The 24,371-nt window shown below is 42.3% G+C and overlaps 1 protein-coding gene across 2 annotated transcripts in view; it reads right to left on the bottom strand.

Annotated features, from left to right (window-relative positions):
* The window catches only part of C1H14orf132 (chromosome 1 C14orf132 homolog), a 34,887-nt gene extending 11,792 nt beyond the window's left edge, over positions 1–23,095 (bottom strand). Inside the window, exon 1 of one of the 2 annotated variants that reach the window (XM_058851416.1) lies at positions 22,876–23,095. In XM_058851416.1, coding sequence (XP_058707399.1) covers positions 22,876–22,905 — 30 coding nt within the window. In that variant the 5' untranslated portion in view covers positions 22,906–23,095. The remainder of the gene's footprint in view (positions 1–22,875) is intronic. The other variant, XM_058851424.1, reaches the window with a different exon arrangement.
* Between the last annotated feature and the right edge of the window lie 1,276 nt (positions 23,096–24,371).

The following is a 24,371-nucleotide window of genomic DNA, read 5'->3' as shown; positions in this document are numbered from 1 at the left end:
GGTGTGAGGTCAGCAGGCATGACTTGAACAGGATTCACAACGGCTTAAAATAAGCCTGGCTCACTTTACTTTGAAGCAAGAGGAGCATCCATACCCATACGGGACATTTCACTGTTTCTGAGTGGGGGCAGAAACCTTCATCGAAGTGTGAGAACAGCCAGCATCACAGCCAAATATTCCATATGTTCTCACAAACCCAGTTAATCACAACCCAGGTTTTGCTCATGTACTAGGACCATCAAGGGATGATTAAGTGTGGTTGAACTAGACAGCAGCTGATGACAGCTTTATCATGCCAAACAAACACAGAACAGCCAAGCCATCTGTGTTTGTGTGCTTATGTTTAAGATTGTTCAAACAGTTCAGAGCATGTTATAGAAAAATATAATAAATTATGCATTGATTCTCTCTAGATAAGCCTGTCTATATATGTATAGGCAAAATAACACTCCTTAGTGCCTGACATACATAGGATGGGTAGAAATCAATGTTTAATTTATTATACTTCTATTTGTAATTCAATACTTGTGCTTTGAACTCTTGGGGCTGCTCAGGATAATTAAAGCAGTATATATGTAACATTTTTCCTTGGGAAGTAATGTTTTCCACCCAAAAGTGATTCCTGTAAAAGCTTGTTCAGTTATTGTGTTATGGAAGGCTGAGCAGGGAACAAAGAAAATAAAGTAAAAATGTATTGTGTTTGCATTTCCCCCTCATTTTACTCAGTGGAATATGAATTATGGAATCACTGCTAGCCTGGAAAACTGGAACAGTTGAGAGAGAAGTGATTTGGTATTCTCCTATGCCTGATGGAAGATGCAAGTTCACACTCCTCTGGTGCCTAAGGATCTCAGGATGTTTGAAGAAATGTTTTGAAAGTACATAAACAGGAGAAAAATGCTATTGTCCCTGAACTTGACAGCTGTCCCTGAGTATGCTGCAGTTTAGGTACTGAAGAAATTCTCCCACCAGGAGAGTTCACCAGCTGAAAATCTTTCAGGTAAAAGGTGTTGAAAAGTAGTCAGGAAATGAGCTGGCTCCAAGGTCAGGCAGGCTCCCTCCACATCCTGAGAGCCAAAGTAAATGCACTGACTCCTCTGCAAGCTGAAGCTCAGAGCCTTCTGAACTTCAGCTCGTCAAAGGCGCAAAACAAAACCACTACGGAACACCTTGGTGCTTTAAGAGACAGGTTCACACTGAAGACACCTACACCCACATAACTTTAGACATTTACATGTGCAATTTTGTGATAGTATCTTGCATCTACAGATGCAATTTTAAAATTTTAAAATAAACAAATTGGCCAAAAGCAATCTAAGATTGAGAATAATTATCAGCTACTGGAACACAGAAAGTAAGGTGAAGTATCAAGCAAGTGAACTGCACCAAAATCCTTGTTTTTTAAACCCTTAGAACAAGACCTACAAAAACAGCTGGGAAAAAAAAAAAAAGAGAAGAAAAAAAGAAAAAAAGTCTGGCAGAAGCACAACACCCAGCCCCAGGAGATGTGCACATGCACGGCAGTGCAGTTCCCAGCCCTTGGCTGGGTTCTTCAGTCCAAGCTTATATATTCAGATAATGAACTCCCTGATCTAGATTACAATACTCCTCCCATGCTGAGGTTTTATTTATGATCCCTCCGAACCCAACTTAAATAAAGTATCACCATCTCATTTTATCAAGGCAGCAAAGAACCATATTTTGAACCATAAAAAGATCAAATGCTGGAGACAAAAATTGGAGCATTCACATAGATTCTCACCAAGGAGCCACTGGCTCTAAGACAGGTGCAGCTCAGCTAACAACAGTTTGGTATCCCTGCATCATTCAGTGCAGCCTTAGAACTTAATGCAGCACCTGATAAGGGATATTTTTTAAATAAAGGTAACAGGCAAAAGAAATTTCATTGGGCATAGTCCTATAACACTCTGAAGGTTTTTGCATCCTGGGGAAAAAGAGGGCTCTCCCTCACCCAGCAGCCTGACAGGTACCCATCTGCCACAGAGGGACCTTCCCCAGCCACAGGAAATCTTCTGAATTGCAACTCAAGCCTTTTTCAAGCTGAGCATCACTCATCAAAAATCCAGCCCAGAAATATTAAAAAGCAGCATGGGAGTCGTTCAGTAAAACAGTGCAAATATGTAGTACTTGCAAAAATGCAAGTATTCCTCTCATCTTTAATCGTTTCTATTTTGAAATGCTGGATTGAAGATCTTCATTTCAAAAATATCTCCAAGAGACTTGTGCATCCCACACCACCAATCTTTGTCCTGCATGAATAAGTCTATAACACAATGAGGCACTGAGAGCCCAGGAAGAAAATCCACAAAGCAAAATGATTAAAATGGATGCCACAAGAAACAATTCTACCCATCAGCAAAAAAATCCACAGAGAGGGCTTAATTCCACCTGGTTTGCCCCCTCAGAGCAACCCCTTGAAAAATAGTCTCAAACTCACCATCCAGTCAAAAGAAGGTAAATTTAGGGATTGAAATTGGACATGAAGAGATCCCTTGAGAAGATAGCTATTGCTCTCCATTGGCAATATGTGGGAAGGTAAGTACCTAATCTTAAGGCAGTGCACACAGTGCTTATTTGAAAATCTGTTCAAAACCTCAAAAATTAATCTCATTAAATGCTGGAATAGGAACTTATTTCCTACTCCTATTTAAGGGTATTTCCTTACTTATTTTCTAATAATTTAAGGTTTCAGAGTTGCAGTAAAATTGAAACACACATCTAAAATTAACTACACAGACCCATTTTAAATGTAACTAAATCAATAATCTAGTAGTAAAAGGAATAACAGAGAAAAATGAAAGGATTTTTCAAAAGTAATTATAATTTCTTTAAAGCAATTCTGCATTTTGGAAGTGCCCTGCAAGTCATGAGTGTAATATGAATGATCATACTTGAAAAACATAGGCAGAGGGATAAAGACACATCAGGTAACACAGAGGTGACCATAATATACAGATGGCCACATTCACTCAAGATAAAATGAAATCAAGTTAGGAAGTTCAAAACATTTGAAAAAAACCAGTTTTCTACATATTTGTTGGTAGGGCTGAACTCAAGACAAGCATTTGCACAGTTTTTCCAAGGCCTGAGTAAGATCTTTGCACCACGGATGCTGCTTTGAGTGTTTTCATCCTAGCACAATTCAGTACCTGATCAATTGTCCCTTGAAAACAAACTAGAAACCAAGCTGTGAGACATTTCCTGACTAGGAAGACTACATCAGTGATCCCTGCATTACATCCTAGTGAGTACCATTTATGTGTGTAAGACAGTGTAAGACATTATACATTTATTTTCAAGTGTACAGAATTAACTACAGAATAAAACCACATTTAATCTGTCCCGCTGCTCAAAGAGCATCATGGAGACGTAACTGATAAAATGCAATATATCAATGCAGTATGTCCAGATTCAGAACAACCTAAAACCAGAAAGTATTCCCCTTGGAAAAAACTTGAACATAATCAAGAAGGTAGAGTTTTATCATCCTGAAGGGAATTTCTGAACAAACTTGTTTGATCTAGCCTGTAATACAAAACACACTTACATGAAACACACATACAATGACAAAATGCAGCAAGTCAAACCCCTCGGAAGGACCTCAAGAAATGTCCCTGTGATCCCTAAGAAGGACTGGATCCCAGTAAACAAAAGAGCAAATGCAGCATGGTTAAACTTTAATTACATTTGGCTCCCTCAAAACAGATGCTCACAGACAGATTTCTGTTTCACCCACTAATGACTGTCATACACAATCATGTCACTGATTTCAGAGGTCTGCAGGGTTTGCACGCTTGCAGGCAAAACCGACAAGACACAGCTAAAGAATATTCACAAAATCCAACACCCTGCTTCATCCAACAGGGATATTCAGAGGTAAGAGAACCAGACTGTGCCATGCTGTCTCAGGAAGAGGAACAACTGTCAGACTACTGGTGCCTGTGACAACCTCCGCATGTAAGAGCAGTGGTCCTCCTGTGCTTGGGAGACCACAGTGTGCTCCTCCTGTTCACTCTCAGCTCTGGGTTCCTGGATCATCCCATACTGATGAAAGGATAATATGGTGGTGATATGAAAAGACAACCACAGGTAGGCAGGGGGTCAGAAGGAAGAGGTACATCACAAAAATGTGCAGGGGAAGGCAAGCTCTTGGGAAGTCATATATGCCTTAGGTATTTCACAGGGTAAATCCCCTCCCAAGAAATCTGTTTTTCCGATTACTTCAGATATGATCCCCATAAGATTTAGAGTGGGCCTTAGTCAACTCCAGCTTTCTGTTGCAAGATATACAAAGAAAGTGATGGGAAGTGGAAGCACTCATCCCCAATTTGAGACTGTCTCAAACTTGGGTCTCACCAACTCACCACATAATAGTGGAGTTCGAGTGTGGAGTTTGAGTCTCATGCTATGCAGAACTGCTGCCATGAACCTCATTTCATTCATTTTTATTAAAATCAGCTTGCTTTTCTTGCAGCTTAAATAGAGAAGGAAGAGGAATCAGAGGAATCATCTTTGTCCCATTCCTTCGGTTCCCGGGGTGGCCACAATGTGACTACACACCAATTCCTACATACACAAAAGGGTCTCCACTGATTTTAAACTGCTCTTCAATTTAAACTGTTCTTCAAATATCAGATCAGATCCCACCTGTGTATCCCAGCTCTGCCCACAGCAGCACTTTTCCCCCCACAAGGCACTGAATTACTCCAGCAGTGAGATAACAAAACCAGTGCCACCATCTCCAAGGTAAAAGCAGAGCCTAGATTTTGCAGAAGAGTAAGCTTCTACCTCTCACCTTCCATCATAACCCATTTCTCTCTGTAATCCTGTTGTGCAGGCACCATCTGTTTCCCCAAAGGGAAGGTGCTTGCTCTTTGAGGAATGTAGAAAAACAGTTTTTGAGAAACACCACATCACTCCCTGTCCATATAGTTATACTCCCTGTAAATCTCACCAATAGCCATCCTTTCTATTTCAAGCTTACACTTGTACCATAAGAAAAGAAAAAAAAAGAAGGAACATTAAAAATTCATCCAATTCTCGATGTTCTTATGGAGGAAAAGAAGAAATAAAATTTCTAGAAAGCATTAGAGTGCACAGCTCATTACTGAGGAAAAAATCATTGGGTCACTCTGGCCTTTAGAATAAACCATTACCTTCAACAAAAAGTATAGTCCATATTGTTTCAAGAAAACCCTTATCTATAACTTGGAACCAAGCCCTGGCTGCTAATTGATTGTGGCCTATGAAGACTTCTCCTAATGAGATGGGCTTTGAGCCAGAATCTGTTCACATGCAGAGAAACATCAGCAAAACCAGCCAGTCAAGATTTGTGTCACAAGATCTGTGATCAAACTTTTCTCCTGCTGGAAGAATAAAAGTAAAGCCAAAGGCTGATTTTGTACACCTTTTACCAAGAGGCTAAAACACAGGGGCATGCTCATTCTTTTTTTCAGAAAACACGGCAGCTTTGGTCAAAAGGTGCTCGGTATTCTGGGGCTGAAAAGTGCACAGCTGACCCCTGCTGATCTTTAGCTAGACAGCAGAAAAGCAAGAAAATGCAGCATTAGCATCTGCCAATTGTACTTGGGCATCCACAGACAGAACAAGACAGAAGATGAACCAATATGAGTTGACAGCCTTAAAATATTTATCTGATCCATATTATTTTCATCTTAGGCCTTCATTTAAGCCTGCAATTTAGATGATGACATGTTTCTTTCCTTTGCAGAAATGCAGACAAGATATTTTGCACATGAAAAGTTTGACATTAGCAGAGTGAATTTCATGGATATTGATGTACGCGGATTTTTCAAAAGGTTACCGTGATCTTTTGTTGATTAAAAGACATGATGTCACTAAGATAAATGCTACAGTTGCTATTAACAACATTCCCAGTGAAAAACATCAAACATTTTTATAAAAAGGGCTGGATAACATAAGGAAAGGTTCACTTCTCATGTGAAAGAGGGAAGTCTGTGACCTTAATGATTTTGCTTTGCGTTATAGTAGAAATGTAAATGCTTGATTTAAGTAACACCTATGCACTAGTCTTCACAGCTCAGAAATCAAGCGTTAAAAGGCACATGTAAAAAAGCTTTTTCCAGGTGGTAGCCTTTACATCTGCTGGACATCTTGTTCTTTCAAGTGAAAAAGATATGAAGGAAATAAAGTTACCAGGGAGACTAAATGCAATTTTAATAAAAAATGAACTGCTATTTTATATCTTGATTTCAGATGATTATGATATCATGACACAAAATGATGAATGGCAGATTCATGATAAATCTGCCTCTTTTTCCCATAAAGACACTGGAAGTGAAAAGAAATTAATCTAATCTACTGGAAACTGGACCCAAACCACTCCAAGCATATCTGACATAAACACAGTTCATATATAAACTGACATATAATGAACTGACATAAAATGAACTGACATAAATTCAGTTCAAGGTGAGAGCTCCCTCTTTCTAGACATCCTCATTCATACCCCAAGCACAAGCTTTTTCTACCCTCTCCAAAGACATGGAGTCAGCGTAGAATGAAATTCTTGTCTTCAGGATTCATGCATTTGTGGAAGAGATAACAAGACAACCTCATACAGCCAACTACAAACTCCTACTGGGTAACTTGAACTTATTGCTCAAAGGATTTGGTTAAAAAGATGGAGTGAGGGGGCACAGAAAAGCTACAACCAATTATCATTTGATCATGGAAGGCCTGGAAAGGGGAAAGTACATTTTTAGTCCACCTTGATATATACGTGTAAAGACATAATTTCAGTGACAGGGTGAAAAATCTAAACAAAGATTAACCTGAAATGGACTATGCAAATGGAGTCCTTAAAATGCAGTGACGCATGAAAACCAGATCTGAACACATGCTTTGGAAATCCAGCCCTGAAAGCAGATGCATGTGCGATGGCACAAGACTGTTTTTATCTCAATTACTACAAATACTGCACTGAGGGAAGAGGAGGGGCATGCTGGCAGACAGCTGCAAACAGATGTGAACAAGCTGCCCTTTCCCACTCACAGTGCTGACCTGGGTGCTCAGGAGGACTGCCTGAGCAGGCAATGAAGAAGCATGGGAACTCGGACTGCTTCAGCAAAAGGAAATTTGCACAAATAAGGATATCCACAAAGCAATGATTCCTTTCTGTCAGCATCACTGCATTGCTGCTGAGGTGAGAGCATTTAAACTGAACGGCTAACAGGATGTACCACCACTGTAAGCAGCTTTCAGAGTTGTTCTCTAGTTAACTCTGTTATTTAAATTAATTAATCTCCATTTTTTTCACTGTCATTTTACTTGATTGTTCTTTTATTTGTTTGGCTTAACCCATGACATGAAAGACATTGAAGAAGGCTGGCCAAAATGAGATATACACAGAATGGCGTTAGGCTCTCTGTGACCCAGTTAATTGCTTAGAAGAAAAGGGCATTGATACCTGGAATACAGCAGCTGGATGATAAACAGCCACTGACTATGGAGCATTCCTTGGGAGGATCACTATCAGGCTGACAGCCTCAGACATATGGATTCATGTATGGGAATATAATTATGCTTGTTTTCTTCACAGATGTGGAGAAAAAGACAAAAATCCTTCAAAATTGTGTCAGTGGGTTGAGTATTTAAGTATCTGTGATTTGAAATGTCTTAATCTTTTTTTACTCTGTCTAGGTATTCACAATTCTAGTTAAATATAAAGATCCCAAATGACCTGTGAAAATAAAGAAAAAGGTCTTGCTCAAAACCCAAGAATAAAGAAATGGGAGCAGAGCAAAGATGGCAATGAGACAGAAGTCCAACTGGAAGGTTACACACATCAGCAGTCCAGCCATGGCCCAGTGTTTTACCAACTTTAAAAAAGGACAGTTTTCAGCAGGTATTGTGGGGAAAAACAATAAAGCGGCTTTGCTGTATGAGTGAAACTAAATGCAAGATTGAGGACATATATGGAAAAAGGCAGCCGTGAAATATGAAAACCGATTAATGGACAAGAATTAGAATTAGCTAGAATTAGGTAAGATTTTGAAGGGAAATACAAATGAATGGATGAGATGGTTGACACAAGTGTTTATGATACAACTGCTCCTTGTTTGAGATGAAGAAAAGGCCAAACATGAACTAACAAAACAATCGCTTGTTTCTTTGGTTAACAATTTCGTTTCCCAGTCTTCATAGCACTTCCACTTTGCATTCAGCAAAGTGCAGAGTGCACATCACTCGTTATTTCCTCAGCTTATATTTTTCCTTCCACAAGTCTGTGCAAAGCTAATTTGCCTTTTACTTACGGATTCTGAGCAGTTTGTGGGCACTGCATTCACGCTGCCTGTTCTGCTGCAGAAGCAGCTATCACCAAAACACCTCTGACACTGCCTGCAAGACATATTAGCAAGCGGATTTACATCTGCTTGTGACTCCTGTGTTGTTTTTTTCAGCTCTACTCTATGTATCCCACATGAGATAATTTTAACAGAATGTTTTCAGCTTTGTTTTCTCTGGATCGTTTCTACATCATGCAGGCAAAGCCTGCGTTTATTCCCACGGATAATTTACGGCTGCTCCCAGCATCGAGCACTCAATGTACAGAGACACGGACCTGGGAGCAAATGTGTCAGAAGAACCCTTCTCCTGAATTCCCCTTTTGCTCTTCAGTTAAAAGCACTTCTGCTCTGGCAGACAGGGCATTCATGCTGGTGGGCAGTGGCAGATGGGCAGCAGAAGAGCAGTGCCAGCCCCCACCCACTCCCCACATGCTCCTCGGAAGGCAGGGGCCACCGCTCTGCCCAAGGCTCAGGAACAGGGGGCCGCCTGCTCCTGCACCCTGGTGACATGGCTCACCCTGTCCTTATGTGGCAATGAGCTCAGGTGGCATCCTGTCGCTGTGGGGCTTCCCTGGGCAGGGAGGAAGGTGTGGGCTGGCTCCCTCTGGTCAGCATCAGGTTTACATGACGTGAATGCACATATGTCCTCACTGCTGCTTTGCTTCCTGCTTTTTAACAATTGTTCCCATCAACCTGTCTCTTTGAGAATGTGTCGAATTTTTCAAAAAATAGATTTGGAGGCTACCTAATGACTTCTGTGAAATAGATTAAAAAGAAAAAAAAAAAAAACCAGTTGTGGAGGATTCAGGTTTTTGTTGATGGTTCCCACAACATAAAACCAGTGCATGGTTTGGGCAGCACAGCCCACAGTTAAATTTGACCTACAAAAACAAATGTAGCCCAGACTGTATATGAAATAAATACTCCTAATAGCAAAAACAGTATCATATTTGAAAGATGACTGGGAATTGTGCTACTTGAAGCACTGGTTCCAGTAATTGTAGGGACCACAAAAACAAGTCTACTTTATAATTAGTTAGGAAAACAGAAGAAAAAAAAAAAAAAGTGGAAGAAAAAAGGCTAAATATGCTGACTGCTATGCTTTGGAAGCTACAACCAGGTACTTCCAGGGAAACACAGAGCTCTCCTAATGATGAACCAGTGAGATTGACATCAGGAGGCACCATATCCAGGTATGAGATATAAGAATATAAGTTAGTGAATGAATAAATAAATACATCCTTAGTGGTTCTCAGAGATAAGCACCCAAATTATTTGTTACTAGCCAATGAGGCAGGCAGAAAAGGAACAGTACCATCCATCACACAGAACCATGGCCAAGGAGGGTCACGTGGCAGCAGAGATACTCAAACTCTGCCACATGTTGCTGTGACTCAGGAATTAGGTGCAAGGCAGCAGGAGCCCCTTAAAGCAAGGTAGGAGCAAGAGAGATGAAGCCTCCCAACAAAGGGTAAAATGTTTCATTGCAGCTCTGAAGCCAGGCCCCTGAAATCACCATCCATGTTGAGCTTTTAAGTACACACAGCCACAAGGCTTCCCACACACTTCAAAAACAGATGGATAGGTAAGTCCCAGTTAGGAACACTGACAGCAGGCCAGCCTGATTGATTACAAAGGCCCTCTGTGCTGGAGTGTCTCTCCAAGAGACAGCTGCTAAGGGCCATTACCAATGATCAGACCATGCATCTGATCTGGTGCACTCAGCTCTTTTGGTGCTCTCAACTGCAAGCCAAACATACAGAGCCTGCCATGAGATGATGCTTCTGAGAGGTGCCCTCCACAGCTTTGAGGAGGAGGAAAGCAGAGACAAAAGGAAATGCAGAGCACAATATCCATGTCCATAAATGCTGGGTCTTCATAGGACATTATGGACTCATCCTCTTTCTGTTTATCTGGGATTTTTCCACTTCAGCCCTCAAAACAGATCACAGATTTTAATCCTATCAACTTTCTTGACTTACTGTTTTTATTACATAGCTATTGTTATTAAACAGCCACTGTTTAATAAAGATTTACTGACTACATACAACAAGTTTCATGCCCACATTTATGGGGATGCAATGATGGAAAATATGAACTTCTGCATTTATTTCTTGGATATACAAGAGAAAGTGTTTATATATTCAATTTCTTTTCCCCTCCACATTTTCAATAGGAAAGCAATCTCTAATTGTTATTTCTTTAAATGTTTGCTCAACTACGAATTTACTTGGCCTTTCTTACAGTAAATATAATTTTCTTACATGTGAGAATTACTCATCACTGCTGAGCAGGTAATAAAATCAGGGAATAAAATGGCAGCAGTGGACAGGAATCAGCATGTTCCTGCATTTGGTGAGCCACATGATACAACTTCACTCAGAAGAGAAATGTGTGCTTTCACCAGGTAAGTATGTGGCCTTGACCTTAACTCTTCTATTAAGTTAACAGAAACAGAGTGAAATTTTCAGGTCAAGCAGTAGGTTGCAAACCACACAGAAAGTGCTGACAGAGCTATTTTACCTGTGCCTCAATATCTTTCAAGTGACTGATTTTAAAAATAAATTGCTAACAACACAACTGCAGGAATATCATGTTTGTTTATTCTCACATCAGTGACTGAGAAGCTGTAAATAGGTGTGACAGCTGCTGCATCTCCTCTGTTGTCACCACTCTGCTGCTCCTGTGAGACAGGCAGTGAACAGGATGACTACGAGGACTGACAGGAGCATAGCATGATCCTGAGGCAAAGAGTTGTACATGAGCTCTATTACTCCTAAACGGATGTCAGGGTTTCTGTCAAAATCAGCACACAGAAAGACGCTGCTTATTTTTGGGGAAGAGCACACCCTGTCCTGCTTGTTGGCCAAGCTTTACTGAAATGGTCCAGCATCTGAAAGTCACAGTTTTCCAAACTTCTGTAAGATCACCTGCCAGATTCATTTTGAAGGAAATGATACCACAGTTTAAAAAAACAAAACAACAAAACAAAAGAACATAAAAATCAGAGTTTGATAGTCACGAATCCAGTACCAAAAGACAGGGCTATAGCTTCTATAACTATATAGACTATAACTTAGTTAATGTCCAAAAGAACTTGAGGAATGCTCTCAGCATTACCTGCTGGGCCACCTGACTGCACATGTGGAGGAAGAAGGATTTGCTGCTTTGCCTCTGCAACCAATGGCCAGTTTAAACTTTACACTAAGGAGCATCAAACTGGGAATAAGTGCTCACTAAAACTCTTATCTCCTCTGTGGCCTCGTGGGACAGTCCAGCCTTCCTCTCGGTATCCTTTAATTTCAGGTGAAACTTTACACTCTTGATGATAAGTTGTGAGGTTTGTAAGAATTAAAATCACCTTAGGAGTTGAACTCAGTAAGTTGTAGGTCACTGCAGGATGCAGCAGTTGGACAACCATCCTGAAATACCATAAGCAACAGACACAGCTGTATTGTCTGTCTCTGGCTGCCACCCTGTGTGTGTCTATGGTCCCTCACTGCCCTGGTCCTGCGGGACAGAGTGGAGGCACCACAGATCACCAGTGTTGGGGTGCAAGGTCCCAGTCATGTCTCACACAAATTTACAGTACATGCCTGATGGCTGCTTATATTGTAATGTCCCTGAGATCTCTAAAGTATGGAGATGCACCCATGCCCTAAATGTTACATATTTCTGTAAAAAAAGGTATCATGGATGTGGTGAAGTCCAGTTGAATTACCATCATAACCTATGGGCAATACAAGGTATTGAATTTTATTTTTTAATAATTAAAATATCTAACACTAAAAAATTATTGGATCTGTTTGCATTAATGAACTTATATCTTTGATTAGGCAAGGCTAAATTTAGAGTGTAAAACTATGTGATTTGTTTCCTCACAGCAAAGATTAGGTAGCAAAGCAGGAGCAACTGCCATTACAGAAGAGATTCTCCTACTTGTTGTTCTCTAGAACTGAGTTTTAAGATTTTTAGTAGCAGTTGGCTTTCCCATTTCCAAAGCCAACAGTTACAGAAACAATGAGCTGGCTCCTGGGAGCTGGCCAGCATTCTCTACACCAATTCAAATCAGACCATGCTGTGTCCTCAAGGAAGACAGCAGAGTTTGGCCAAACCTACCTTTGCTTCCTCTTCCCATTTCCCTTCACTTGTCACCATGACCCATGGCACATGCTGGCACCTGAAGGCTTTAAGGCACAGCAAGGGGTTGTTATCATGGCAGCCCAGACTGCAGCTTACATCAGCACATTGTCTTCTGCTTTCTCCATACCCTCCCTTCTGCCAGACATGAACTGTGCAGACCAGAGGTCAGAAGACAAATGATTTAGAGGCAGCAATGTTTTTTTAGTCTTCCAAATACCCATCTTTAAAGTGCTGTTAGGGGTATTATGTACACTAAAGTGATAAGCAAGATATGTACCATGAAAACCACCCATGCTGAAAACTACAGCTGGCTGGGTAAAGGTTACCTGTGAAAGTATAAAGGACAGCTGTAAGAAAAGTCAGTAGGTGCATGTCTCTTCTCACACTTGATAAGATTACAGGAGAAATGAGTTGCAAAACTACATTGGACAACAAGGGAGAGGGCAAGCACAGCAATTCAATTTCTTCTGCTTCTGTTTCATGTCCTTGAGAAATGCCAGAGAACGCACCAGGAGAATAAAACATCTGCCACCCTGACAACAAATTTCACTGCCTTGCTCATCTGCAGAGTTTCACTGCATGCTCAATCAGATGGCTCAGAGACCAACATAGAATGAACCATTTCACAGCCTGGATCCTATCACAGAATAACCATTTGGTATGCTTTTATGTTAATAACCATATATTTAATGAAGGTGACCTCTAGGTCTGTGAGGGGAAAAATATCATAGCACAGGCAAAGAGAGTAGAGTGTTTGCAAATTAATTTTCAATATCTTTCTCATAAGTGACTGCTGGGCTCAGTGTTTAGAGAAGAATTCAGAACTTTTCAGATTGAGGTTTAAAGCTACTCTGCTCTAGCTGAAGAACAACCAAAATATAAAACAGAGCAAAGGAGGTGACATTTCCATTCCTGAGATTTAGATTCTACATCAAGCGCCACTCAATTTTTACTAACTTGCAGGCCAACAACAACATACTAAGAGTCTTCTGTCTTTAGTAACTCAGCTGGGAAAGTTTCTGCCATGTTGCTTACAGTTTCAGTGATTGCAGCATTTTAGTTTGCTGTTCTGATGTATTTGCATTTCTTGTCCCTCCCGGAACAGGAGAATTGTTTACTCTTTCACCTCCATCTTCTAGAACCAAACTCAAATTTCTGTCGGACTTGGACTGGAGCTGGCGTAACTATAGCATCTCAAATAATTTATAAAAGGTAAGGATGGAGGATATGAGAAATGAAGAAAGAAGATATCCAAAGAGGAGAGCACAGCTGAATAGGAAGGAAAACATTTTACATAGGTATACAAGAGAAAAGTTGTGAGGAAACCCCTGAGAAAAATCCATAAAAATTTATGAGGGTGCATCAAGGAGGGTAAGGTAGAAAGGCAAAAGGAGTAACCCAGTATATTTCAAGTCGAGCTCACTTTTAAAGAAGAGCTATTATAATACCTCAAAATGCTTTGGCACTTAATTGCAGACTATCAAGGCATTTAATTATATACTTCATTTAAGCAGAAGGGAAGTTCAGAGAATTACATACTTCAGGCATGCACTTAACTAGGATCTAGATATTTAAAGGTGATCAGCTACTCCAAGTCCTTGGGTTCAGCTGATATCTCAGAAATCCTTTAACACTTTAAATTTTAATACTTTTGTTTCCATATCAGTCCTAGTGTTACCTTTTCTCTCTGAACGTAAATCTCAAAAACTCTACACATCAGTCAAAGAGACACAGCCATCTTTTTCCCTTTGATGCAGCAACTCTGGTATCGGTCTCTTTTATCAGTCACAGAACCCAGCATCATCCCATATTTTGCAAATGCTCTTCCAGCTGCTATGGCAGGGAAAAAATACCAAAATAAAAAAGCCACAGTGAAAGTACGGTTTTGTTTTAGTTATGCAGGCTCATTCCTAGGGTGTTCCCCCTTTCATAACATTTGAAAGGCTTAGAAACAAAATCACAAGAAACAGAAGCAGGTGAGGTTAACAGCTTTTAATATGATTACTTTTTAAAACATTTCCACACTAGAGATAACCACTTTGCAAAGCAAAAGGAAATGGCCCTGTATCCAGCAGCCTGCTTCATAGAGGTGCTGAGCTCTTCTGAAGTGACCATAATAGTAATGATTTCTAATCAGCTACTGCTTGGCAGGTTTGGGCTCTGGCAGCTACCAGGAGTGTGGAACTCAGCTAAGACTAAAGACTCGGTGTAAGAGCAGGGGTCATTTCAAAAGGCTGGTGCTGTGAGACAGATGGAGAGCACAGTGGGGGAGCGGGCAGGCAGCGAGTACCGCTCACAGCACCAGCTCCACACCCGTGTCGTACTCACAGGGACACATTTCCACCCTGTGCTGCCTCTGCTCTCAGTAATCCTGCCAGCACTGCAAAGCACACAGCCAGTCAGTTCTCAGTGCTCCTGGTCTTTGTGTCACAGCTGGCCATGTTTTCTGTGCCCAGTGTAAGGACAGGCATTCCTCACTGCAGCACCGGAGCAGATGGGACTGCATGCGCTGACCACACAGCACCTTCAAAAAAGATGTCAAGGAGCTCACACACTTCATTCTGACCCTTTTTTGTTCCAAGTACTCATAACTTGCATATGAAATGTCAGGATCCTGTTTTCCAGGGGCTTCCATTCCATGGAAATGGAACAATCCTGGCATGTTAACCAGCACAAGAAGCAGATCATACCACTGGATCAAGCCACACAACCATCATCAGTTTACAACCAATTTTCAAGGATCTTCCTTTCATACTTCAGCATGTATCTGCTGGAAAAAAAAGTGTTTATAAAAATTACAGAGAGCCATCAGTTTTCAAAAGACACCTTTAAAAATCATCATCCCTGTGAGCAGAGGAAGGGGTTAATAGTAATTCTGTATAAGATACTACACTCATCAAACCATGATGTCTGCTGAAACAACAGACAGAGGACTACAACAGACCTTACTAGCTCAGGTAGAAAATGCAATTCATGACCAAAAACACTTTCAAAGAAACTAAAGTCTAGCAGAGAGACACAGCAAACTAACAGAGCTGGTCACTGCTGAATTTACTTGGGTTGCTGCTCTAATTTTCTGCTTTCCACATCAGTGCACTCCATTTGAACAGTCTAATCTTTGATCAATGATTTAATTTGATGGTGTATGGTCATCAAAGGATCACACTTCTTTACTTAATCCTATACCCTTTGAATCATTTGGAGTTTTTTGCTTCTGTCTGTTATGGGAATGAGGTTAGGAAGATGGTGAAACGAGCTTCCTAATGGCCAGCATCCATTCCATTTTCAACAAAACTTAAACCAGGATCTCTACCCCCATGTTTGCAGCTCATCAATGAATTGAGAAATTAATCCTAAATTTGCCAAAACCAAGATAACACCACCATCACTGGCACCCCAATCTATAACCAGTTAAGATTTTCCAGCCTATGGATTCTAAGGACCCAACTGGGCTGTTCAGCTGCTACCCAGAAACCCCATTCTCATCAAGTCTGCCAAGAGAATTATTGCTCAGTGTACAGGGTTGGGCTCTTACTGGAAAAAGAAAAAGCATGCACCTCAACAAGCAATATGTTTGGCATGAATATAGTGCTGCTTCAGTCTTCATTCCTCCTACCTGCCATCTCCAGCTATTCTCTGTGCACAAGAGGACCCCAGCTACTGCTGCAATCGACTGTGTTGTGAAATGCTTTGTCTGTAAAACATGTGAAGGTCTATTTGCTACTATATTACAAACCTCCTTTCCACACTCAACAAAGATGGAAATATGTGACATCTGCTGTTTGTGAAGCTTTTGGCATATAACTGCTGAAAATCATGTAAATTATTTCAAAAAATATTAAATGTGTCACAGAATTAGTCTCACAGTTAATGGGCACATGAAACACAAATAAATTATTTCCAGTTTCTTCTACCCCTTGTTGTGCAAAGGTGCACAAACACATGTGCCACATGACCCCCATTCTACTTTCCCTGCCCCACCACCCACCTCCTACCCCATCCTCGTCTTCCAACATTTAAGAGCTCCTATGAGAAATTCATCATGCTATTAACTGATGAAAGCACAATCACTCCAAAACACTTAGCCTCAGGCTTCCCTGAATTAATAATATGACCAACAGTAGGTTTCCTCTTGCTCTCCTAGGATATTTTTTCTATGAATTGCAAAGCATTCTCTCTCCATCTGTGCCAGGCTTTAGGATACCTCATTCTAAGCAAGTGGACAGTCCTGCTGATGTTACTGGAACAATATACACGTGTTCCAAGTGCAGTAAATGTTTAAGTGTTTTGCTGGATTGGAATCACTGCTTTTAACATCTTTTGACAGCAATTACAAGCACAATTCTGGAACAACAGCCTCCTCCAAAGTGCAGTATCAACACTTTATAAAAACAGTATGCCCAAATCTCCAATGAATTTTCAAAAGCTTTGCTGGAACAGAAATTTCTACTATACAAGACTTGGAAATGTAGTCTGCAGTATTACTGCAGTGATAAGAAAAGTGAAGGGATTCCTCTTGTTCCCCACACTAATAAAAATCTAATGCAGTTGTGCCAAGCAGCCAGCAGAAAGAAAATAATTCTCACCTCAACTGTTGGCAACATCCTGGATGAGGACACGGATTTCTGCACACAAAACAGGATTTCAGCAACATCTGGATTACATAGCTGGTCCCTCTGGCTGTGCTATACCACAGCAAGACATCAGGACTTAAGATTGAACCAAAGCATCTAAGAACTCTTTAGTTAAACCCACATCTGCTCTTTCAGCTTCCTGATGCTTTGATTCTATTTATTATAATTCAATATATTCTGGAGGAATCAAAGAATGCCAGAGAAAATTACTTTAACCTTTGGAAGACAGCAGAGCTGGCAGAGTAATGGTCAGTGCCCTATTATGCAGACAAGTTAGCACTGAACTGGTTATATAAAAGAATGACTACAGGCTCCTAGCTAACATTATTAATGTTTAATGCTATAGATCAAAGAGGTTTTGTCTTAGGTCTTAGATTATAACCAGGGCAGCTTTTGACAAGGAGTTGTTCATGCTTCTTTTAATCCCAACTCTCCATTGGTTTGGCAGAGCTTGCTTTTTGGTGATCCCGCTTTTTAAAGAAAAAAAACAAAACAAAAAACCAGTCCTAACCATACACCAGTAATGTCAAAACTTCCAAATGGCCACCATTTAGCACTGCCAAAGAAAGACTCCCCAAGTGCAAGCATGGCTGATAGGTCTGTCTGTCTGTCTGTCTTTGAAGCTTTCTCAGCAGCACACGTATAGACACAAAGACACATGCAGCTCACGTTGAGCAAGCAGCCTGGATTCTGTTTTGAGCTGGTGGGAATAACCTACCCAAACCACAAATCTAAACTCGCTCTTTTTTAATACCTTCAGATTACCTTGCTGTAAGAAAGAGTACACAGCTAATAAAGGCTTTGAATCCCTCTCAGCCCCTGAGATGGAGAACAGATAAAGAAATAGTAGGAAAACAAATGCAGCATTATCCTGGACTCTGGGTCCTCTGTGCTGATACAGCAGAGTACAGCAGATCTTAATTGTGCATCCTCTAACATCTAGAAATCTCATTAGAAAGGAATTAAAGGATACTGGACCTATGTCTGGGATTTCTGGAAATGCAGCAGTTCTGAATTCCTGTTCAGGTGCATGTCCAAGAATGCCAAGCACACCCTCTGTGCACACCCCAGCTTTGCAACACACACATGGGCTGTCCATGTCAGCTGGAAAATGTGAGTATAAAGCTGGTGAAGGCTCTGGAGCACAAGCCTGATAAGGAGGGGCTGAGGGAGCTGGGGATGTTTAGCCTGGAGAAAAAGGAGGCTCAGGAGGACCTCATGGCTCTCCACGTCCCCTGGAAGAAGGCTGTAGCCAGGTGGAGGTTGGTCTCTTCTCCCAAGCAACAAGTGACAGGGTGGATTTGAAACAGCCTCAGGTTGGGCCAGGGGAGGTTTAGATTGGGTATCAGGAAACATTTCCTCATGCATAGTGTTGCCAAGCATTGGAACAGGCTACCCAGGGAAGGGGTTGAGTCACCACCCCTGGAGGTAGTTAAAAAATGTGTAGATGTGGCAGTTAAGGACATGGTTTAGTGGTGGACTTGGCAGTGCCACATTAGTGGCTGAACTAGATCTTGAAAGTGTTTTCCAACCTTTAAGTGACATAATGACAATGATGTTATGATTCCGTAAGTCAAAATGAAAGGATATTTTAAATCAAAATTTGCAGATTTTGCTATTAAAATATTTTCTCATAAATAACTTGCATGACATTATTGACCCTAAATGAACTCAGTTCATCATGTGTATTCCAGGGCTTTTCAGATAGCTCTTAATAATGTATGTTTCATGTGGAAGCGTGGATTGTTATTCTGACATGGTAATAGGGAACTATACAGTTTCTTCCAGATGCACCAAGGACCACCTCCCTGTTTTGGGGAAGGTAACCTGAGTTATTACCAATGTAATGAAAGGCTTCAAATGACTTGAATGATCACTGACCAGACCTGAAATCCTAGGAATGTAATAGAGGACACAAAAGCAATGAAATTATCTTTATTTTATAATTGTTTTTCTTTCTGTACCAAATTTGTTCATTTGTTTCTCTAGCTCCTGAAGCATGGCATCACTTTTCATATTAAAAACAAACCCCCATCACTCCAATTGAAATGAAAGCTTATAAAAATACACCTTTTAATCATTGAACTATACACAAAGAATTCAACTTCTTGCACTTCAAATCCTCAGAAACTGTTTGCAAAGAGGTTCTGAACATGGAGAATCATCAACTATATATGACTTACAAAAACTTGTAAAAAAGAAATCCACGGAAACAGCCATATTCCCAAGGCTTTTGCTACCTTTTCCTTGTTCTAAACATAAAAGAAGAAAAGACCATTTATCTGACAATTAAAATTTTATTTTTACAGTAGGGAGACATAGCCGACCATAAAAACACTGCAAATTAAGGAAATCCAATCCTCATTTTCAATATGAAACAGAAAATACAGGAAACACTTCAGGAAAATTAAATTGCAAACATAAATCTTGAAAAATGTACCAGCAACGTTATGACTGCAGGTGCTGCCCAGCTCATATTAATTTGGATCATACTGAAGACCATGACATCATTTTTTTATTCTTTGTCTTTCCATTTTTTCCCCACTAAAAGCTTCTATTTTTTTTCTATTTCCCTGCTCCCATTAACATTTTTTCATCAGCTGGCTGTTAAATCAATATTAATTTTAGTCTGTGAGAAGCAGGGAGAGGGGCAGTTCACTCCTGTGCATCTGACAGCAACCCCCTAACCCCTGATAAAAGCATCGAGCGCTCTTAGCCTGGATGCAGCACTCAGCACCTCCCAAAACCAGGCTTTTATGCTGGAAGCAAAAGTCTCTACCTATGAGAAGTGGCTATTTCTGAGGTTACCTAGACTACAAGAGCACTCTGAAATCACTGAACAACACACAGAAATGAGCCAGTCACACAGCTTCGCAGTGGCTGAACATCTTTGGCACGGCATCTTGAGAAGTACAGCATTACTTTAATTAAAATATGGATTTAAAATGGAAGCCAAATGACTAGCTGCTAACAGGTTTTAACTAGGTGTGAGTCCTGCTCATTAGCACAATGGACCTTAAACCAAAGGCAATTAGAGCACCAGCAGAACAGAGGACACCCAAGCCTGCTCAATCAGCTACTGGCTGGAGGTGAACGCACTGATGCAAAAGGCTTATTTTAACAACAGATTTAATAGTTACAGTCAAAAGCTGTTCTTCATGGCAAATCTAATAAATACAATACAGCTGAGGTGTTCAGGTAGCTGCTCAAGCTGCACTTAGGAGCAGGCCAGATTTTGACTGTCCATAACACACTGTAGAATCAGTGAGGCTGCAAGTGGCAACCAAAGTTACACACACGCTGCTTCTGTGTTTACATCAGAGGGGCTCTAACACACAGGTCATTTATGCTGTCTCACAAGACATCGAGCAAAGCCAACTTGGGTCCACAATGAGCAGTGCAAAGGTGTGATAACACACAAAAGCAATTTATAGGAACATAAATAGCCTACAGTATCCTGTAAAAATAAATTCACTTGAGAGGTAACCATTGCCTGTATGCCATTAAACATCTCAGTTTAGGTATTACCTATTTTTCTATAAAATATTAATGTATCTGGTATCATCAGGTAAAATGTAATACCTCCTGGAGGTGGATGATAACGAGAGTGATAGCAGAGTTTCTTTAAAAGTAATTATGAGCAAGAAGCACAAATCAGTAATTATCTTGTGTTCTCACTCATTTGTTAATGAAGGTATCTCACTGGACCACACCACCAGAAATGCTACAGAAACGATTCAAACAAAAAAGACAAAAAGATAAAGCAGTGAAAAGAAAGCTGAAGAAAAGCAATACCTAAGGGAATACCTAAAGCAGTGATACATTGGGGGTAGAATGTCCCTGTGGTGACAGGAATGGAAAGGGCTGACAGTTCAGAAAGGTACAAGAGGCCTGTGACAGGGAGTAACAGAGGTAAGTGAAGCCTCTGCTGGACAGTCACCTAAGAACTGGATTCATTTCTTTCAGTAGAAAAGGATCTCAGGAAATCCTCTCCTAGAGCTCATCAAAGGTTAATTACACAAATACCCCCTGAAGAATTCCCCACCTGTGCTGTGCAGACCCAATGAGCCCCGTGCCTCCACAGGGAGAGATCTGACAGCCCTGACTGCTTCCCACCTTCCTCACCACCCAAAGGGCTGTGTGGCACACAGCTCCAAGGTGTATGAAACAGAAACTATCAATTGTCACTTCTTGTGACAAAGGAAAACAAAAAATTAACCCCAAAGGATGGGGGAGAAAAGCATGTTTCACTGTAAACTGTTGCATTACGAACCTCAGTAAGTGTAAGACACATTTGCATTCGGAACTGTTCTGAGAGAAGCAAAGCAACAGTGCCTTGTGACTCTTCCAGCACCCAGAATTAGGTAGAAGCTATGTGAAATATGGGACAGCAATAATAAGGGAGAGTATAGAAAGAGAATGGGCAGCACTAGTCCCAGCTTTGGCACACTCTGCTCTGGTTATGGATAAAACCTCCTGCTATGCTGCACCTCTGCCTCTGTGCTGTGGGGGCACTCCACTTCAGCTCACTGCTTAGGGAACAAGAGATGGACACGGGGATTGTGCTGAGAAGGACCATAGGAAAATGGTCTGACACCTGCAAAATCTCTGAAGACCTCATATCAATAGAAATTGTGCTTTCCTCCCCACTGTGGTTTTCATTAAAAAACAATTCTTAGAAATACGTCCAAAGGGAAGAGATGCTTGGACCACTACCTTCAGAAAGGCAGAGCCTGACACCCCCTCAGGCTTCCTCACTGGACTTTAGGAAGAGAACAAGACAAAACAGCCTCTGCATTAATGAAATAGAACAGCGTAAGGATCAGATCTGGCTTCCAACAAACACCTCCAGATGAAGTCAGCACTCAGGCAGCAACAGTGCAGAAAGGCTTTCCTGGCCCCTACTCCACCTCTAAACAGTGGGTGATGTTTCTTGGCAAAATCACAAACTTGGATCCAAACTATTCTTGAAAAAAGCCAATTACACTTAGGTATCCACATGAATAGAAGAATATATCCCAGAAAAGGTAATGGATGGTCAGTAAGTATGGCTTTTTCTCAAGTACAGCACTATGTCTGTTAAAAACCCAATTCACCTGGATTTATGATGGTGATTTTGGCTTTAGGTGGCTTATAGCCAGTACTCCTCAATATATTAAGGATGAGTATATTGAACACCAACCCCCACAATCACGCCTGGAGCTAGAATCCAGAACTAAGCTGCAATTTAAAAAATTTGTTCATGCAAACAGAGGAGTATTTCTATACACGCCAAGCTGTATTCTGTATGCGTAGACAACAACTTAAAAGAACCAAAACCACAGATGCACATGCAATCGCGGTACGGAATGGAGGAAAAGAACCGAAACATCTCATCTCCGATTTTCATTTACAGCCGGTCTCGGAGGATGGAGAGCTGACGGCTCGCCTTGGCCAGCCCGAGGCCGCTGGCGCTGGGCCCGCCGCCGGCGCTAACAGGTGCTGCGCCCCGAGCTGCGCCGCCAACTTCTCCTCAGCAGCGCTACCAGCCCCGGCCGCCTCATTTTTCCCTTTCCTTCCTCCTCCTCGTCCCTTCCCCAAGACGCGGGGCCGCTCACGTTTACCCCCGCGCCGATGCAACTTTGGAGTAGAGAGGAGCCGAGCGGAAAGCGGAGGAGGGGATGCGCGCCCCGCCGCCCCCGCCCCGGGCTCCCGTCCCGTCCCGTCCCGTCCCGTCCCGTCCCGTCCCGTCCCGTCCCGTCCCGTACCACCTGCGCGGCCATGAAGGACAGGTCCATGGTGCTGCCGCTGGAGCTGCTGCCGGAGCTGCCGGAGGTGCTGAAGCTGCCGCTGCCGCTGCTGCTGCTGCCGGGGGCGGGCGGGGCGCGGGGGCGCGGCGCGGGCACCGCCTCCCCCAGCAGCGGCGGGCGCGGCCGCGGCAGCGGAGCCGACACCGGTACCAGTTCCAGCTCCGGCGGCTCCCGGCCCGGCCCGGCCCGGCCCGGCGCGGCTGGCGGGCGGCTCCGGCAGGGGGCGGGGGCGGCGGCGACCCGGCCCCGCGCTGGGCTGGGCTCGGTCCGCCCCCGCGGCGGGGGGAGGCCGGGCCGGCTCCGCTCCGCCCGCCCGGGGCACCTGCGGGGCGGCCCCGCTCCCCTCCCGGCCTGCGGCCGCCCGGGACCCCCCTCGGGCTGTTGGCCCAGGCGGAACGGGACCGCGGGCACGGCGGGGAGCCAGCAGCGGAGCCCCCAGGCTGGGTCCCGGCGGTCGGAGCCGAAGCCGGGCGAGGGCTGGGGAGCGGAGCGATGCGGGATGGATGCAGGGCGGGCAGGTGCGGCTCGGCTCTCGCGGCGTGTGCGGATCCTCTGCAGCACACGAGCCTCGGGAGATGCACACCTGGCCGCCGCACTAGATTTCCTGCCCAGCTTGCTAATCCATCAGCCTGCTTTTAAAATACTCGGCTCCCTCTCTCACCGCGGCTGAAAAGACTCCCGACGGCTCAATCTTGCACCTTTTCATGGCTGAGCTGTTGGAACTCTATTTTTCAGCTTCTTTCCTCCTTGTTCCCAGAATTTAATGTTCAACATTAAACAATAAACATATTTTGTCCATTTTCTCATGGTTTTCCCCGTTCCTCACAGACACTGCTACCACTTTTAGATGAAAATTCAGTATATTCATTCACTGGTTGGTTCTAAAAAACCTTTGACACCAACACAAGAAGGATAATAAAAATGTATGTCCTAATGCATTGAAAGCTTTTTTGTGTGTGTTTTTTTTACCCTTTTGACATGTACATGTTAGTTTGATCTCCTAGGCTGAAGTCTTTGACCATGTTTTTACTACTTCAGCATTTTGTGGGGGTCTGAACCATGAGAATACGAGCATATGCCGCCATCAGAAGTACCTGGAAGATCAGATTTACACTGGAATTTAAAAGTCTGGAGGAAAAAATAGACCGTGCTTCATCGTGTGCTGTGAGTTCCATGACATTTTGCCTACTGTTGCACTGCTGCAGCAGGAGGTGATGGAAATAAAATAATCTGTTTTAAATCAGTCCTTTACTTCAGTGACTATTAATGTGTCTGCCAAAAATGCTTTTATGTCAAGAGGCCCATTAAGTAAACAAGTAAAATCCCAAAGAGGCGATGTAATTTTAAGAATTTTAAATTCAGTTGTGTAAATAATGGAATTGTCTCTTTGTAGAGTCTCTCCAAAGTTTTGAAAGGATATAGATGTCTTTGTCAGAAGCCATAAATTAACTTCA

Source organism: Poecile atricapillus, chromosome 1 (assembly GCF_030490865.1).
Source record: "Poecile atricapillus isolate bPoeAtr1 chromosome 1, bPoeAtr1.hap1, whole genome shotgun sequence".
NCBI classification, from domain to species: Eukaryota; Metazoa; Chordata; class Aves; order Passeriformes; family Paridae; genus Poecile; species Poecile atricapillus.
The sequence above is the reverse complement of the archived record's forward strand: the minus strand, read 5'-3'. Positions and strand labels throughout refer to the sequence as shown.